Below are 17,662 nucleotides of genomic sequence, written 5' to 3' on the forward strand. Positions count from 1 at the left end.
CCATTGTTAACAGCTAACCTGAGAATGCAACTTTTTAAAAAAAAGGTTTTGTGATTTACACATGAAAGAACTATCACTGTATTCTAACAGATGAAAGACTTAACAGATAATCAATTTTTCAATGTATAATTTCAGTTACATCACACTATAAATTTTTGCTATAAATTCTGTGTTAGGATTGAGCCCTCCACTATCACCTGATGAAGGAGCGTCACTCCGAAAGCTAGTGTGCTTCCAATTAAACCTGTTGGACTATAACCTGGTGTTGTGTGATTTTTAACTTAATCTAGGATAGTCATTGTAGCTTTGTAAGGGGGAGATCAGGTCTAACAAATCTGATTGAATTTTTCAAAGTGTCTAGGTATGTAGATGAGGTTACTACAGTTGAGGTAGTCTATATAGACTTCATTAAGGCTTTTGACAAGATATCACCTGGAAGTCCAATTAAGCAGCAAAGAGCTGAGGTGATCCAAGGCAATTTGACAAATTCGATCTGAAATTGGCTTAGTGGCAGGAAGCAAAGGGTGATGGTGGAAGGGTGTTTTTGTGACTGGATGTCTATGTCCAGTGGTGTACTATAGGGGTCAATGCCGAGTCCCTCGCTGTTGAGTACATTAATGATCTAGAAGTGAATGTAGGAGATATGATCTGCAAGTTTGCAGAGGACCCGATGGTGTGATAAATAGCAAGGAGGAAAGCCTTACATTATAGGAAGATACAGACGGACTGGTCAGGTGGGCTGACACGTGAATAATGGCAAATAGAATATAATTCTGACAATTATAAGGCTATTCATTTTGGGAGGACTGAAATGGGAAGGGAGCACATGTCGAATGGTAGGACCCTCAGATGTATCCGGCAACAGAGGGACCTTTCTGTGGATGTCCATAAATCTTTAAAGCCAGCAGAACAGGCAGATCAGGTGGTTAATGAGGCGTATGGGATACTTGCATTAGTTGAGGCACTGAATGCAACAGCCGGGAGTTTCCCGAGATCGGGATTTGGGATCAGGACTTCCCAAGCTGTGCTTACTAACCCACGTAAGGCTGTCAGCCAGAAGGTTGGTTGGGGTCACGAGTTCTGAAGCAGCAATGGCTGCTGAATGCAGCTCAAACTCCCTGCCACCTGATTCCCCTCTCCCCTGCATTCTCAGCCCCTCCTACACCCTCACAGGGTTTCACACACCTTCCCTATCCACCACTGTCATAAATCTCTCACCTACATACCAGTGTGATGCCCAGTATCTGTTTTGAAAACTGCAATGATTTAAAGGGGAAACACAGCTGTTAGCACTGGTCAGAGATCTACAACTGCCATTGCTGTGTGAAGTGGAGCTCTCGACCACAAAACTTCAGGTAAAAATCCCACAGGGGAATCACAAACAAAAAACAAAAGCAGCATTTGTGAAGAGAAATCAGTTAACGTTTCAGGTCGAGTGACTCTTCTTCGGAAGTGATGGCAGCTAAGAAATGTTGGCTTAAATGCAGAAGATAGAGTGGGGAGGGGATAAGTAGTAAACAATGTGTGGGGATAGACATCCAGAAGAGAGAGAAGAACAGTTCGACAAAGGAGTCAATAACGATCTGGCTGAAAAACTGTTAATGGAGACTATGAGTGGCTAACAACAGGTAGTGTGTAGGTAACAACAGGCAGACTATTCAGGGCTTTCCCCCGAAACGTCGACTCTCCTGCTCCTCGGATGTTGCCTGACCTGCTGTGCTTTTCCAGCACCACTCTAATCTAGGCTCTGATCTGCAGTCCTCACTCTCACCTGGACTATGTGATAACATGCCTGACAAAGGAACATGGCTCTGAAAGCCTGTGGTTTTATATAAACCTGTTATAACCTGGTGTCATGTGACTTCTGACCTAGACAACGGAGAACGAGACAACTTAATCTCACCACATAGTACTGAGTATTTGCAAAAACGTAATCATTCTTCACGCATTTTTCTGGAAGCAATGTTACGTTTTAACCGCAGACTCTGTTGGCCGTGAGTTCATTGCTGTAGTTTATAGAATCTCTCTCTGAATCGATGCGGTTTACTGTTATTTATTTGCACTGGTTGATGTTAACACTCATTCAGCTGTACCTTCCCTGTCTTTTTCTTACCTGTTTCATTATCAGCCGAGACAGGATGTTCATGACAAAGCCCCCGAGCCGGGGGTACATTGTAAGCGACTGAATGACTGTTCGCATCAGCAGCATGGGGAGTGGGCTCTGTTCCATCAGCTGCTGCATCACAACAGCAAGAACCTCTGACGTGTACACATTCCTCTCCGCGAAGCACAGGTTCGTAGCTTTAAAGACAAAAAGTTTTTAAAAAGTCAAACCACACAAATGAATTACAAAACAAAGTTTTGACAGTGTGCATTTATACAGTACCCTTTAACATAGCAAAACATCCTAAAGTGCTTTACAAAATATAATACTGTACCCACAATGGGATTTTAGGATTGGTGACCAAAGTTACGGATTTTAGAAGCATCTTAACAAAGTAAAAAGCCAGGGGGATTTTAGGATGGAATTTATCAATAAGGCCCAGGCCACTGAAGTCTCTGCCACCAAATGTAACTCCATAACCAACTCATAGTCATAGAAATGTACAGCACAGAAACAGACCCTTCAGTCCAACTCGTCCATGCCAACCAGATATCCTGAATTAATCTAGATTAATCTAAAATTAATCTCAAAGCCCCGAATGAAAATTCACATTGCTACAAAATAACAAGTGTCAGTGTACGGTTAAATGAATGAGTGAATTGAACAAAAACAAATGCCTTTGAATCATTAGCCTCTGCTATTTCTAGACTGGAGACATAATCACTGAACTATCTTTCCAAAATGAGAAGGGTTAATTGAGGGACATTAATTTTAATTACATTACTAATGGCATGAGGTCAATTGGTTAAAGAGTCATCCAGCACGGAAACAGACTCTTTGCTTTAACCCGTCCACGCCAACCAAGTTTCCCAACAAGTCCCACTTGCCAGCATTTGGCCTCTAACCCTCCAAACCCTTCCTATTCATATGCCCATCCAGATGCCTTTTAAATGTTGTAACTGTACCAGCCCCTACCACTTCCTCTGGCAGCTCATTCTATACACGCATCACCCTCTGCGTGGAAAAAATTGCCCCTTAGGCCCCTTTTAAATCTTCCCTCTCTCACCTGAAACATATGCCCTCTAGTTTTTGCAGTCCCCTACCCTGGGGAAAAGACATTTGCTATTCATCCTCTGCATGCCCCTCATGATTTTATAAACCTCTACACGGTCACCTCTCAGCCTTCGACGCTCCAACTCATCGAAATGCTTTGAAATATGAAATGAAGACATGGCAGGTCATTAAGTAAATTTAAAATTAGGAGAAATGGTAATGTCACTGGCCAAGTAAAACCGGAGGTCAAAGCTAATAGGCTCAAATCGAACCACGGCCACTGGTCAAATTTACATTAAATAAATACATCTGCTGTGCTGGGCCACAAAGTAACCATCAATTGTAAAAAAAAAAAATCAGTTCACTCATGACTTTTAGGGAAGGAAATCTGCCAACCTGACCTGGTCTTGTCTATGTGCGTCTGCAATATGGTTGACTCTGAATTGCTCTCTCCCCCTGTAATGGCCCAGGCTAACTGAGGATGCACAACAATTGCCCAACAAGAATAGAAAAGAACAAACCAGCAGTTTTCATGGTCATATCTTTTACTGCGGACCAGATTTTATTTAAAGTCAATTTCCGATGGAGTGATGGGATGGGGAGCAAACAGTTGCCTTGTCACGATCCCCATATTCCAAAGAACAAAGAGAAAGCTGTCCTCTCGGGATCTCTCTTCCTACAATTCTCAGACATTGAAAAGCCAAGCGTGTTATCACCGAGCCAACACCCCTCTGATTTAACTTCTTCCACGCATAACAATATCCAACCTGGATAGTTTGTAAAAGGTCTCACATTCTTTCCTAGGGCTGTGCCATCAATGGGTGATGAAGGGGGGACAGAATGAGAAGGAAATTTGTGAGTAACGATTACCTTTAATTATGGACTTCATGTCACATTTGGTGGAGTCAATGTTGTGCAGAGCTATCAGCAGGTCACCTGGGGTTAGAGGGGAAATTGCTGCTGACACACCTTCACCTACTGAGAAATGAAACCAATATTTAACAATGAGTATGCGTTTATTTTTGTAAACTTGTAAAAATGTTAAATTTCTAATAAAAATATCTATTAAAAAAAAAACAATGAGTATGCAATATTTGTAAAACACTGAAATGTGAACCAAATCATTTCCTCACTCAGTTACATCACACTATCTCCCAGTAATGTTTCATTTCCTTTGCCTGCACACCCTCAATAATATTACGCAGCGTGAAATTACCGACCAATCCCCTCCAGCCCCCTGCAAAGTTAATATTGCATAAAGGCACTGGGAGAGAGAGAGAGAGACAGTGTAATATTGCAGATTGGGTTCACCAGATCGATTCATGGGACAGAATTATCCGATGAGTGGAGATTGAGGAGACAGTGACTACATTTTCTAGGGCTTAGAGAATGGGAAGTGACATCACCGACATGTACAAAATTCTTAAGAGTTGGGCAAGGTAGACACAGGCATTTTGGGGGTGGTAAGGGGTGATGTCTAGAACTGGGGGTGACAATCTCAGAGTAATAACATGATAGCAGATTGAGTCAAGAACCATTTCTTTACTCAGAGGCTACAAAGCTTTGGAATTTTCTACCCTAGGGAACTGTGAAGGCTCAGGTCATTCAACAGAGATCAATGGATTTCTAGATATCAAGGGATATAGGGACAGTGTGGGGAAAATTGGTCTGGAGGTAAATCAGCTATGGTCTAGTCAAGTGATAGAGCTGACTCGATGGGCTGAATGGCCGACTCCTGTCCCTACTGATGTTCCAATTTCCAGACCGCACAACTGAAAAGGGAACTCTTCTGGGACAGGTTATTAGTTGTTAAATATTCCAGTCTTGTTCTCAGAGTAACATTCCTGACCGATACAAGTCCTCTCCAGTATAATTCCCATGGTTGCACAAATTCCATTCTCCCTCCCTCCCTCCTTGCCTCAGTGCGAAGTGCGGCAAGACTTACCATGCGTGGTCCCCAGGAGCCGGTTAAACACCTCCTTCACCACAATGGGATTGAGTTTAATCAATTTGGGCAGGGCCTGGGTTACTTCTTTCTGTGGAAGACAGCCAGTACAAGGATACTAATTATCTAGAAACGTTCTTCAGAGCCACACTATATGAACTATACTCTCCAGTCCTGTTGCTGTCTTCAGTTTTTGACAAAGATGAGACTTTCCTTTTGTTAAGGGGTAGGGGGCTGGATTTGCTTCAGCCTCTGTTTAAGGGTTTAGTGGTTAGATACATCACATAGTGTGGCACCTCACCACAAAAACCCAGGAAGTTCCAGCTCCCAGTTAGTTAGTTAATTAGTTACTCCCAGCTGGACAGCAGCAGCACTGTCCCTATTATAGAATGGTGATGCCACACAGGCCACCTCTCCTCAATCAGTACTCAGTGCCTCCTGTCCGATAGATGCACGCGATAAGATCAAATTCACAGTGTGAGATCACCACAGGCATCAATCTGCTGACCGTGCGGGATTTGTACAGGGAGGCAGGGAGGGGGGGGGGGGGGAGGGAGAACGCCTGGAGGGTGAGAAAATAAGTGGTTGGAAAAAAAAGTCAACAAAAACCATAACCGCCACAGGACCCACACATTTAAGAAGCAGCAAACAGAACAAACAGATCAAGGATAGCGAGTCACTGTGGATCGAAGTCACCACTATCAAGTGCACAACAGCTCCACCCTCCCAGTGTCCTTGTATTTTTCATGCAGCATCCTCACTGACTGAAGAACACTCATCGCCCAACTTGTTCCATTACACCCCTGTGGGACATGGTCAGGAAGAAGGAGGCCCCAAGAATCAACCTCAACCAGACCAGGAGACTGAACCTGTGCTCTTAGCATTATTCACTCCCACCCTCCCCCGCTGCCGCCGGTGAACCAGCTAGAAGAGATCAGCAGCCCTTTCACAGGACAGTAGCCTCACGCAGCATTTGGGACAGGTGTCCAACCAGAACCACCCATTCCCTCACACTCTGTCAAGTTTGGAGACCCTCTCGGCCAGTCGAATCCCGCCATCTAACATCCCACCATGGGCAGGATTTCTCTCCTCAAGCCCCAACTCCACCAGGATGGAACCTATCCCTTCTGTACTCAGCACACCACGGCCTACACCTACATCAGAAGCAGTTATTTTACACTGAGCTGACTCATTACCTTCTCGAGGCCATTAAGCACGGGGATTAGGAAGCGGACATCTGGGACCCTCTTGTGGTAGAGATCGCGGACTCGTTTCACTAGCTCAGGTGATGGTGGAACTGGAATTAAACAGAATCATTACATGACAACATGCAGGCCTCTCAACCCTGAATTCTGGTTGATGGAAGGAGATAAGAAGTATGCTGGGAAGCAAAGTAGCCCTTCATCAAAACTCTGTGCCACAGTCGGTAAGTTGACTGGCAAGGATCTTGGAACTGTGTTACTATTGGAATAGTGGGCCGCATGTTAAAGGCTTCAAAATTCCATTGGAAACAGAATTTAAAGAGAACCTAGTTCTCTGTGGTCATAGCAAAAAAAACCCACTAAAGCTGTCAGATTCTCTCTTTTTATAGATATAGGCATCATTGGCAAGGCTGGCATCTGTTGCTTCTCCATAGCTGGCCTTGAACTGAATGGGCTCTCTAGGCCATTGCAGGAGGTGATGAACTAAGAGTCCACTACATTTCTGTGGGTCTGGAGTCACGCGTGGGTCAGACCGGGTAAGAACAGCAGATTTCCTCCCTTTAAAGTCAATAGTGAACCAGATGGGCTTTCGCGACAAAACCAGAAATTACAGCATCAATGAGGAGAAAGCAGAGTTACTGTTCCATCTGATGACTCCATCACTGCACTCAATGTTAATTCTCCTATGGATGCTGCCAAACTTGTTGCATTTTGACGGCAATTTCTGTTTTTTTTTAAAAAAAGGTTTTTGGTGATAATCCACAATGGTTACACGGACACCATTAGATTAGTTTGTCTAAATTCCAGATATTTCATTGAATTCACCATTTGCATTGGTGGGATTGAACCCATGTCCCCAAAGCATAAGCCTGGGTCTCTGGATTATTGGTTCATCAACATTATCACGCTCCCCCCAATCATCATGAAGACCCAAAATGCTTCACTAATGTCCTTCAGAGGGGAACCCTCTCCCTGGCCTAAGTGTGGCTCTATTCCCACATATAGTTGCGTTTTAGTGCTCTTAAGGGATTAGAGGTTTATCCACATCCTGAGCGTAAACAATAAATAAAACACACATTTCCTCGCCCTAAAGCATCCTTTCCTTCCAAAAACAGAAGAGGAAGATGGAATAGAATGTTTCCGCAGATTCCTCTGAACATGGCTCATCAACACCACAAACGAGGGCTGTGTACCTGGGAAATCTGACAGGGTAACAGCAGAGAGAGAGAGTTAGACCAGAGCTTGCACCAAGTTACTGCCAAGCCTTTCAGAAGTGATGTTCAAAGACTTACCCCATACAAAGATATTTGGAATTCCCTTCTGCTAACAGCTTTTGTTGTTAATTATAAACCAGAGACTGACAATATCTTTGGCCAACAAAAGTCAAACAGTATTTAGGCACGGATTGGCCATGATCTCAAACAGCAAGTCCCCACTCAACACTGTGGGTCGTTTAAAGATATCCATTTAACATTACTAATTTCACTGCAACATCATTTTTGACACAGACTTCCTGATCTGTGGCCTGCCTGCACATGACCGTTCCCTTGGTACTTCCACTGTTACTCTCAATCCTTCTTCCTCCGCTGTAGCCCTTGGTTCCTGGTTTTGCCTCCCGCTCTTGCTCCCAGACAATGCCTCCTCCATTTGTTCCCAGCCCCAACCCGAGTCCTGGACCCCTGCTCCCCTCCTGAGTGCCTCGGGTTCTGTTTCTCTCTCTCTCTCTGCCTTGGACCTCTCTCCCATTCTGAACTCTCAAAGAAGTTCGGCCTCCATCTAGTGGCAAATGTAGGTCAGTGCAGGTAATTCTCGGCTGCACCAATGAACTTCTGATACTAAATGAAAACTGGTCAATTTAATAACTGTAGAGTGAGTATCCTGCGAATTGTATTATTTTTACATTTAGCGATGTATTTCCACGTATTTCAGCTCGGAATACCTAGTGCAATCCACGCACGGTACGGTATTTCAACTTGTACATTTGTACAGAAATGCTCAAAGGGACCCAACATCGGGACAGACATGCTGTACAACTCTATGATCCTATTACTGTGGCTTTAATATCGCATCCTGTGGCAAACTGCGACTCACTTAAAGTCATGATTCTCAGGAAAGCGACCATAACTTTAAGTGAGGACTTGCTGTATTCCATGCAGCGTTACTGCACTGTTTAAACCTAACAGATAAAGAAATCATATGATGTGGATAAACTGGTGAAATTGATACAGGCAGAGAGCAACACAAGGCTCCAAGGTCACCTTTGTCTGTCAAAATGTGCAGGCAACGAGTCACAAGGGTTTCTGCTCCTTTTGGACAGTTCTCCACTAACAGAAGCAGCTCAGGTGAGTTCATTCCCATCCCTCGGATCTGAAGCAACAGGAGAACAAAGGGTTACAACACCAATGTGGAAACGCATTCCTTGTGAGTCTTTCTTTTCTTTCTGCATTACACCATCAACTGAACTAAAGACTGCCAACCAAATCCAGGATTAGAAAAATGAGGCAGAGCCACTTGGCAGGAATTGAGCAATTTGGGAAGGGACCCAAGCTGCCTTCACGTTAACTATTCAACAAGCTATCATGTTAAAAGAAAAGGAACATCACGCTTTTGGCAACCACTCAGTATCTCAGAGCTTCATGACCAATGAAGATGCTGTGGGTTGAAGTCCCACTCCAGACACTCGAGCACAATTGAGGCTGAAGCAATGGCAGGGGTCGGGGGTTATGGAAAGTTTACGTCATAAAGAAAGGCTGGGACCTCTTTCACTTGATTGTAGGAGCCTGAGAGGTGACCTTATAGAAGTTTATGAAATCAGCCAGGGTATAGACAGGGTTATTATTAGTTGTCTTTTCCGTAGTGTGGGGGATTTAAAGATTAGGGGGTACATTTTTTAAGGTGAGAGGAGCAAGATTTAAAATAGACATGAGAGATAAATTGTTTACAGAGAGGATGGTTCGCGTATGGAATGAACTTCCTGAGGAAGTGGTTGATGAAGGTACAATTACAATGTTTAAAAGACATTTGGATAAGTACATGAATAGGAAAGGTTTCAATGATGAGGGTCAAGCACAGGCAGGTGGGACGAGCTTAGTTTGAGATTATGTTTGGCATCAACTGGTTGGGCCGAAGGTTCTGTTTCCATGACTCAGTGACTATGACAGCAAGGGAATTTTGGCCAAAATGTTTCTTTTATTCATTGGATGAGATGGTAGCCTGAGCCAGTGCAGGAACTGAAGGTGCTGTTAGCCTCCCTCGGCGTCGTAAATCAGCCAAGCGAGCTAACCAACTCAGACGGATCTATAACAACCAAGGCACTGAGGGGAACTTCCTTGCTCTTCTTTAAACGAGACTTTCACATCCATCTGTCAGAGGTAGACCCATCTGAAATTTACCTCTGCCAGTGCAGCTCCCCCTCACAAGGTCACTGGGAATGTCAACCTGATTGGGTGATCAGGTCTCTGGACGTGGGGGCTGAAGCAGCAATCTCCTGACTTACCGGCTGCTCGATGACACGCAACACCGTGCGCTTAATGTCAGCGATGGCCTCGGTGTAGACGGCAGCAAGTTCATGAATAAGTTTGTGGTTCTGGGGAAGCAGAGCAAGGTACAGGTAGAGACACTGTTTCACCATCTCCTCCGTCCAAGGGGCTGCCACCTCTGTCAGTCAAAGGATTTTTTTTTTTAGATTAAATTAAAAAACTTAAAATAAAAACCAGACTCCGTTCAGACATGTTCCCAACCCAGACCGCTGATCCGCACAGATAATCTACATACCACCACCTCCTCGGTCAGCTGACCAACATCCCACCTAAACCATTTCTCACTGGACATGGGTGTCACTGGACAAGGCTGGCACTTGTGCCAAGCCCTAATTGCCCTTGTGTGGCTGGCTGGGCCATTTCAAAGAGCAGTTGGCCTGGAGTCACGTGTAGGACTGACTGGGTTAGATTAGATTAGATTCCCTACAGTGTGAAAACAGGCCCTCGGCCCAACCAGTCCACACCGACCCTCCAAAGAGTAACCCACCCAGACCCATTTCCCTCTGACTAATGCACCTAACACTGTGGACAATTTATCATGGCCAATTCACCTGACCTGCACATCTTTGGACTGTAGGAGAAAACTGGAGCACCTGGAGGAAACCTGCGCTGACACAGGGAAAAGAATGATTACATTTTTGCAAATACTCAGGACTATGTGGTGAGGCTAAGTTGTCTTGATCTCTATTGTCTAGGTCAGAAGTCACACAACACCAGGTTATAACAGGTTTATCTAACAGGCTTTCATAGCCATGTTCCTTCATCAGGCACATTATCACATAGTCTAGGTGAGAGTGAGGACTGCAGATGCTGAAGGTCAGAGACTAGATCAGAGCAGTGCTGGAAAAGGACAACAGGTCCGGGGAGCAGGAAAATCGATGTTTTGGGCAAAAGCCCTTCATCAGGAATGAGGCTGGGAGCCTCCAGGGTGGAGATATAAATGGGTGTGGGGGGGGAAAGAGAAGAGGTAACAGAGTGCAATAGGTGGATGGGGGTGGGGATGAAGGTGATAGGTCGGAGAGGAGAGTGGAGCAGATAGGTAGGAATGAAGATTGGGAGGATAGGATAGGTCATGAGGATGGCGCTGAGCTGGCAGGTTGGAATTGGGGTAAGGTGGCGGGAGGGGAAATGAGGAAACTGGTGAAGTCCACATTGATGCCCTGGGGTTAAATCACTCTATCCATGCACAGGGGAAATGATGACTTGAGGTACTGTTATTTGGTGATGTTCTGGGGATGTGGGTTCATGGTAGGTGCTGGAATTTGAATTCAATAAAAATCAGGAAGTAGTGACCATGAGACAACTCCTGACTGCCCGAAAATACTCACCGGGGGAATCCCCTGCCCCAAGTGGCATTGTGGATCAGCCCACAGCATGTGGCCTGCAGCTCATCACCACCTTCTCAAGAATGATTTTTTTAAAAAAACCTGATTCAGGAATGTCCTTGAGGGAAAGAAACTGATGCCCTTGCCAAGTCTGAGCTACACGTGACTCCAGACCCATAGCAATGTGTTCCACCTCCTAACTGCCCTCCATCGAGCCAAGAAACAAAGCACCCTTAATGTCCCCAGCCACCTATCACACAGTCAGACAGGTGCACGGCCACGTGTAGAACTCTCACCTGTATCCTTGTCAGCCCCGAAGAGGATGGAGGGTGGGTTGGGATGAACTAGCAGCTGCAAGTAATTCAGGGCAAACTTCTCAATGTAGTCACGTAGCTGCTCCTTGTCGTACATTCTTTTGATAAACATCAGTGCCTGGGAGCGGACCTGGAGAAGGAGACACCTCACAGTGAACAGGTTGGCGGGAGGCAGCCCAGTTTTCCATTTTAGACACCCTCATTTTACAAACAGGTGGTTCCCAATGGTCCAATGAATCAAAGCATCTAGCAGGAGGGTGCTGTTGGTAAAGAGCATCCCAGCTGCCAACGGCCATTTATGGTTCTTCAGCTCTTTCTCAGATGCTGGAGCAGGCGTGGCTACAACTGGCCTTAGTCTGCCTGGGGTTTTAGGAAATAAACCGTTTTCATTTATATGGTGCCTCTCACAACCATTGGGACAAATCAAAGCATTTATAGCCAAAGAGCTAATATCAAAGTGTAATCGTAGGTGGCAAAGCATGCTTACATCATGCCAGAAAACTGCAATCTGATAACAAGGTTTCCTTAAATGCTGGTTGAAGGATGTATATTAGCCAGGACACTAGGGGAAAGCTACCAAATAATTTTCTCGAACCACCGGCACAGTGGCTCAGTGGTTAGCACTGCTACCTCACAGTACCAGGGACATGGGTTCGATTCCAGCCTCGGGTGACTGTGCGAAGTCCAGGGGCTCCGGTTTCCTCCCACAGTCCAAAGATGTGCAGGTCAGGGTGGATTGGCCGTGCTAAATGGCAGAGTTTCCAGAGTTCTGCAGGCGAGGTGGATTCCCCGTGGGAAACGCAGAGTTGCAAGGACGGGGGTCGGGTCAAGGTAGGACGCTCTTCGGGTGGTCAGGGTGGACTCGATGAGCCGTATGGCCTGCTTCCACACTGAAGGGATTCTAGGATTCTTTTCTATTCTATGAAAACACCATCATATCTTTTATACCCATTCCAGAGGGGAGACAATCACAACTGAACTAAAAGGCTTGAGAGTATAGAGCAGTACTGCACTTCAGCGTCAGTTTAGGTGGGTGTTCGCCACACTCTGTGGTGAGACTTGAAAACTACCACCAGATTTGGAGGCAGGAGTGGGCTAGAGCTCTCTTGATACTCAACAGATGCAGGCCCAGTTTCTGTGTTGAACTAGCCTACCTTTGTGCAGCAGCCCAAGGGTGAACACTGGGCCTACTTGAGTTAGGAAGCTAATAAGAGGTTATTACAGGAAGGCTGAGAGTGGGCACGGAAGAGCTGCCCAGTGACAGTCTGAGCCTTCAGGAATGAAGGAAGAAAGGAGGACTGCAGATGCTGGAGCTCAGAGTCGAGTGTGTAGCGCTGGAAAAGCGCAGCAGGTCAGGCAACATCCGAGGAGCAGTAGAGTCGACGTTTTAGGCTTAAGCCTTTCATCAGCAAAGACTGATGCCCAAAACGTCAATCCCCCTGCTCCTCGGATGCTGCCTGACCTGTTGTGCTTTTCCAGCGCCACAACTCTCGACCCTTAAGGACTGAAGGAAAACAGTGCTGGGGCATGGGGGGGGGGGGGGGTGCGGGGAGACAGACCAGAGTGAGATAGAAATGGTGGATAATTAAATTGAAGATAAGAACTGAAGCGGGGGTGGCTGCATTTTGTGTCTTTCACCTTATCCTTCTCATGAGAGCTCAAATCAAGCAGCACATGGAGGTACTGCAGCTGCTTTGAAGGCCTCTTAAAGATCAGATCCCTTAGTGTTGACATTCCAAGGTAGATGCGAGTCTGCAAGAAAGATAAGGGAGGGTCATCACCAGCACTTTGGAACTGACAAAAGGGTATACAACGCAGCCGACTGCTAGTATCCCGACACCCACCTTATCCTCGCAGTACCTGCGGATCACCTCTAACGCACTGTCAGTTATACACGGAGCTTCCAGAACCAGCTTGGTAAACAGCCTAATGGAGGAAGATGGACAGTGAGAAAAACGATCAGAAATTACAACAACAACAAACTTGCAGCATTTGGGAAGCACACATCCATAATACATCCTTGCTAATATCAAGGGTCTGCTATTGCGCTAATGGCATATGAAAAGACTGGAATGAATGGTGGGTGAAAGCAACAATGTGTATTTATACAGCACTATTAAAAGTAGAAAAGGCACCAAAACACTTCACAGAGGCATTATCCCACAAAATCTGCCACACAAGGAGATATGACGGGTGTTGTGGACCAGAACAAACTTCCTCAAAATATGCTAAGATACCTTTAAAATAAGAAAATGTTATGAAGTCTAGGCTAAGTGTAAGGCATTGTTTTCAGGATGCAATTTGATTGGTCAAACTACCAGATTTGAAGCAAAACACACTTTGCGAAAACATTGTAGTTAAAATATGACAAAAAAAGGAAGCGATTGGAATAATTAACTCTGTTGGAAAGCTGAAATAGATTATTTTACTACTGAACAGTAACTGTTCCAATATGGTAACGTCCCATAAACACACCCTTGACAAAGGCAAATTCAGGAAAATAGATTGTCTCACAGGCAATTCTCCAGCCCAGGAGGAAAATCATCGAGAAACCTCAGAGAGACAGAGTGCAACAGAGAGAAATAGAGACAGTGCAGCAGGGAGAGATGAACTGGAGCTTCCAAACTTAACTTTCAGACCCCAGCAACCACTACTGAAAAACTCAAAAAAATCCTGATTCTGTGGGATATTGACCCCACCCAATCAGGCTGCTTCTATTGTTCCAAACTTTAAAAAAAACAACATCTCACATGCTGTTTACTTTAAGGGCTTTCATTAGGCAGCTCCTCACCTCTGACTTAAAACCTCTCTTCAAAAAAAAAACCAGGACAAAATACACTTCTTAAAGCCATAGTACAGTCACACAGATGACCATGAGCTTGGTCAAGGTGGCACATTAATCAGGGGTGAGCAGGATGTTGAAATGTGAGGAGCACAGATGTTTAAGGGGAATGTAGGCCGGGGTGAAGATTACAGATCATTGGAGGAAGAGATTGGTAGACCGAGGCCATGGAGAGAATTTAATGAGAAGGAGAATTTTTAAGTCAAAGTGCCGACTGACTGGGTATCAATGTGGGCCAGCAAGCACAGGCCTGACGTGTGCCGTGGGTTATGACCTGGACAGAGTTTTAAATGAACTTAAGTATTCTAAAGTGGTAGGTCAGCCAGGAGTGCATCTACAAAGCAGAAGTCAGCTGCCTGAAACAAATAATCATCAATTTTTCTAAAGTTTACATTTGAGTGACCAACCTGGCTTAGGCCTGCATTCCAGAGCTCCCAGTGACAACAGGCAGGTTCTCTTCATCCACACAACCCAAAACGTTCAGCAGATGGTGTATCGATAAGCCAAATCTATCAAGAATGTCCGAGGTCCCATCCATAATTTCCTGCAGTCACCGAGTATATAGCAAGTCTATGCTATATACTGGATGACTGCACGGTGGCACGCTGGCTCAGTGGTTAGCACTGCTGCCTCACAGCACCAGGGACCGGTGTCAATTCCAGCCTCGGGCGACTGTCTGTGTGGAGTTTGCACATTCTCCCAATGTCTGCATGGGTTTCCTCCCACAGTCCAAAGATGTGCCCATTCAGGTGAATTGGCCATGCTAAATTGCCCGTAGTGTTAGCTGCATTAGTCAGAGGTAAATGGGTCTGGGTGAGTTACTCTTTGGAGGGTCAGTGTGGACTTGTTGAGCTGAAGGACCTGTTTCCACACTGTAGGGAATCTAATCTTGAGGGTGGCATGGTGACTCAGTGATTAGCACTGCTGCCTCACAGCACCAGGGTCCCTGGTTCGATTCCAGCCTCGGGTGACTGTCTCTGTGGAGCTTGGACATTCTCCCAGTGCCTACGTGGGATTCCTCCAGGTGCTCTAGTTTCCTCCCACAATTCAAAGAATGTGCAGGTCAGGTGGCTTGGCCATGCTAAATTGCCTCGTAGCGTTAGATGCATTAGTTAGAGGGAAATGGGTCTGGGTGGATTACTCTTCAGAGGTTCGGTGTGGAATGGTTGGGCCGAAGGGCCTGTTTCCACACTGTAGGGAATCTAATCTATCTAATCAGAACAGGACTAAACTCCGGATGTTGTGATCCACTCCATAACCAAATAATCTAATATTCACAGCTGTTTGAAATAAATGAAGTATAAGACAAGACCCTGGGAAACACCATGAATCAGAACGACCTTGGTGGGCATGTCCACTAGTCCCTTAAGGTAGGAGGACAGGTCAATCAAGTGGTTAACAAGGTATATGGCAGGTGGGACTAGATTTGGTTGGGATATCTGGTCGGCATGGACAAGTTGGACCGAAGGGTCTGTTTCCGTGCTGTACATCTCTCTGACTCTATATGGGATACTTGCCTTTAGTAACCAAGGCAGAGTGTGTAAGAGCAGGGAGGTTATGCTGGAACTGTATAAAATGTTAAATAGACCACAGTTAGTGCAGTTCTGGAATCCACATTATGGTCAGGATGTGATTGCACTGGTGAGAGTTTAGAGGACATTTACCAGGATGTTGTCTGGGCTGGAGAGTTGTAGTTATGAAAAGAGAATTGACAGACTGGAGTTGTATTCCTTGATACAGAAGAGACTGAGGGGGGACATGATTGAGATGTGTAAAACCATGAGTGCCACAGATAGGAAGAAACCTTTCTCCCAAACATGGATCAATGACTGGGGGTGCACAGCTCGAAGGTAAGAAGCAAGATGTTTAGAGAGGATGCAAGGACATTTTGTGGAAGAATGTGGAATTCCCCACTTGCAAGGCTGGTCGAAGCAGAAATCCACATAATGTAAGTAGTATCTAGACATGTGATACCCAGCATTCAAGGGCATGGGTGAAGTGATGGAAGATGGGATAAGAATAGCACGGTTCTTGTTTTAGACAGACACAGACCTGATGGGCCAAAGGGTCTTTTTTTTTATGTAAGAAGCATAGAATCCCCACAATGAGCGAACAGGCCCTTCGGCCCAACAAGTCCACACCGACCCTCTGAACAGTAACCCACCCAGACCCATTCCCCTACCCTATATTTACCCCTGAATGCACCTAACCTGCACATCCCTGAACACTATGGGCAGTTTAGCACGGCCAATCCACCCTAACCTGCGCAATCTGGACTGTGGGAGGAAACCGGAGCACCCGGAGGAAACACCCTGACGCAGGCAGAATGTGCAAACTCCACACAGGCAGTCGCCTGAGGCTGGAACTGAACCCGGGTCCCTGGCGCTGTGAGGTAGCAGCAGTAACCACTGAGCCACCGCTGCTGCGTGGCACACCTCTATGACATTGTACAGGTTTATTCAAGAAGGATGGTCACTTTGGTGAGGTACAACAGGAAATCTACCCCAGCATATTTAGAGGGTGATGGAGAAAGCTGGAAAAACAATTAGCAAAGTTTGATTAGAAGTGTTGAGAGTGGATTCTATCAGCATAGTTACTGACCCGTCTTTCTGGTCTGGTTTCTCCTGCAGCCCAGACAGTAAGCTGGTCAAACATTCATCGTAATTCTCCAGATTGCCATTGGGCCACTTGTCCAGGTACAGGTTGTACTCCTGGTACAGCCAGGCAAACGCAAGGTCCACACGGTTCCGGATATCCTCCAGGATGAAATCCATCATCTTGCCTTTCAACTTCCCATCAAATTGCGTCACGAGACGGGCAAGAATCTTCACACGAATCTGGAATTGAGAAGTGGAAGTCAGAAAATTGTAACATAACAGCAGAGAATCTGGCCAGAGAGGGCAATCTAAATACTTCTAATGATACAAGTGCTGCAGTTCCCAATATAAAATCATGAGGAGCATGGATAGGATGAATCGCCTTTTTCCCCAGAGCTACGGTGGCACAGTGGTTAGCACTGCTGCCTCACAACGCCAGAGACCCGGGTTCAATTCCTGTCTCGGGCGACTCTCTGTGTGGAGTTTGCCCATTCTCCCTGTGTCTGCGTGGGTTTCCTCCGGGTGCTCCGGTTTCCTCCCACAGTCCAAAAATGTGCAGGTTAGGTGAATTGGCCATGCTAAATTGCCCGTAGTGTTAGGTGAAGGGGTAAATATAGGGGAATGGGTTTGGGTGGGTTGCGCTTCGGCAGGTCGGTATGGACTTGGTGGGCCGAAGGGCCTGTTTCCACACTGTAAGTAATCTAATCTAATCTAATCTAATCTAATCTAATCTAGAGGGCA

The 17,662-nt window shown here is 45.7% G+C and overlaps 1 protein-coding gene across 1 annotated transcript in view; it reads right to left on the minus strand.

The window, feature by feature from the left end:
- sympk (symplekin) overlaps positions 1-17,662 on the minus strand; it is a 51,232-nt gene that overhangs the window by 7,629 nt on the left and 25,941 nt on the right. The window contains exons 13-22 of the mRNA XM_043680682.1: positions 16,926-17,161; positions 13,327-13,408; positions 13,121-13,234; positions 11,465-11,612; positions 9,801-9,961; positions 8,563-8,671; positions 6,299-6,399; positions 5,103-5,193; positions 4,028-4,135; positions 2,114-2,301 (exon numbers count right to left, since the gene is read on the minus strand). Of these exons, the coding sequence (XP_043536617.1) occupies positions 2,114-2,301; positions 4,028-4,135; positions 5,103-5,193; positions 6,299-6,399; positions 8,563-8,671; positions 9,801-9,961; positions 11,465-11,612; positions 13,121-13,234; positions 13,327-13,408; positions 16,926-17,161 (1,338 nt within the window). The remainder of the gene's footprint in view (positions 1-2,113; positions 2,302-4,027; positions 4,136-5,102; positions 5,194-6,298; positions 6,400-8,562; positions 8,672-9,800; positions 9,962-11,464; positions 11,613-13,120; positions 13,235-13,326; positions 13,409-16,925; positions 17,162-17,662) is intronic.

This window comes from Chiloscyllium plagiosum, chromosome 41 (genome assembly GCF_004010195.1).
Source record: "Chiloscyllium plagiosum isolate BGI_BamShark_2017 chromosome 41, ASM401019v2, whole genome shotgun sequence".
NCBI lineage: Eukaryota > Metazoa > Chordata > Chondrichthyes > Orectolobiformes > Hemiscylliidae > Chiloscyllium > Chiloscyllium plagiosum.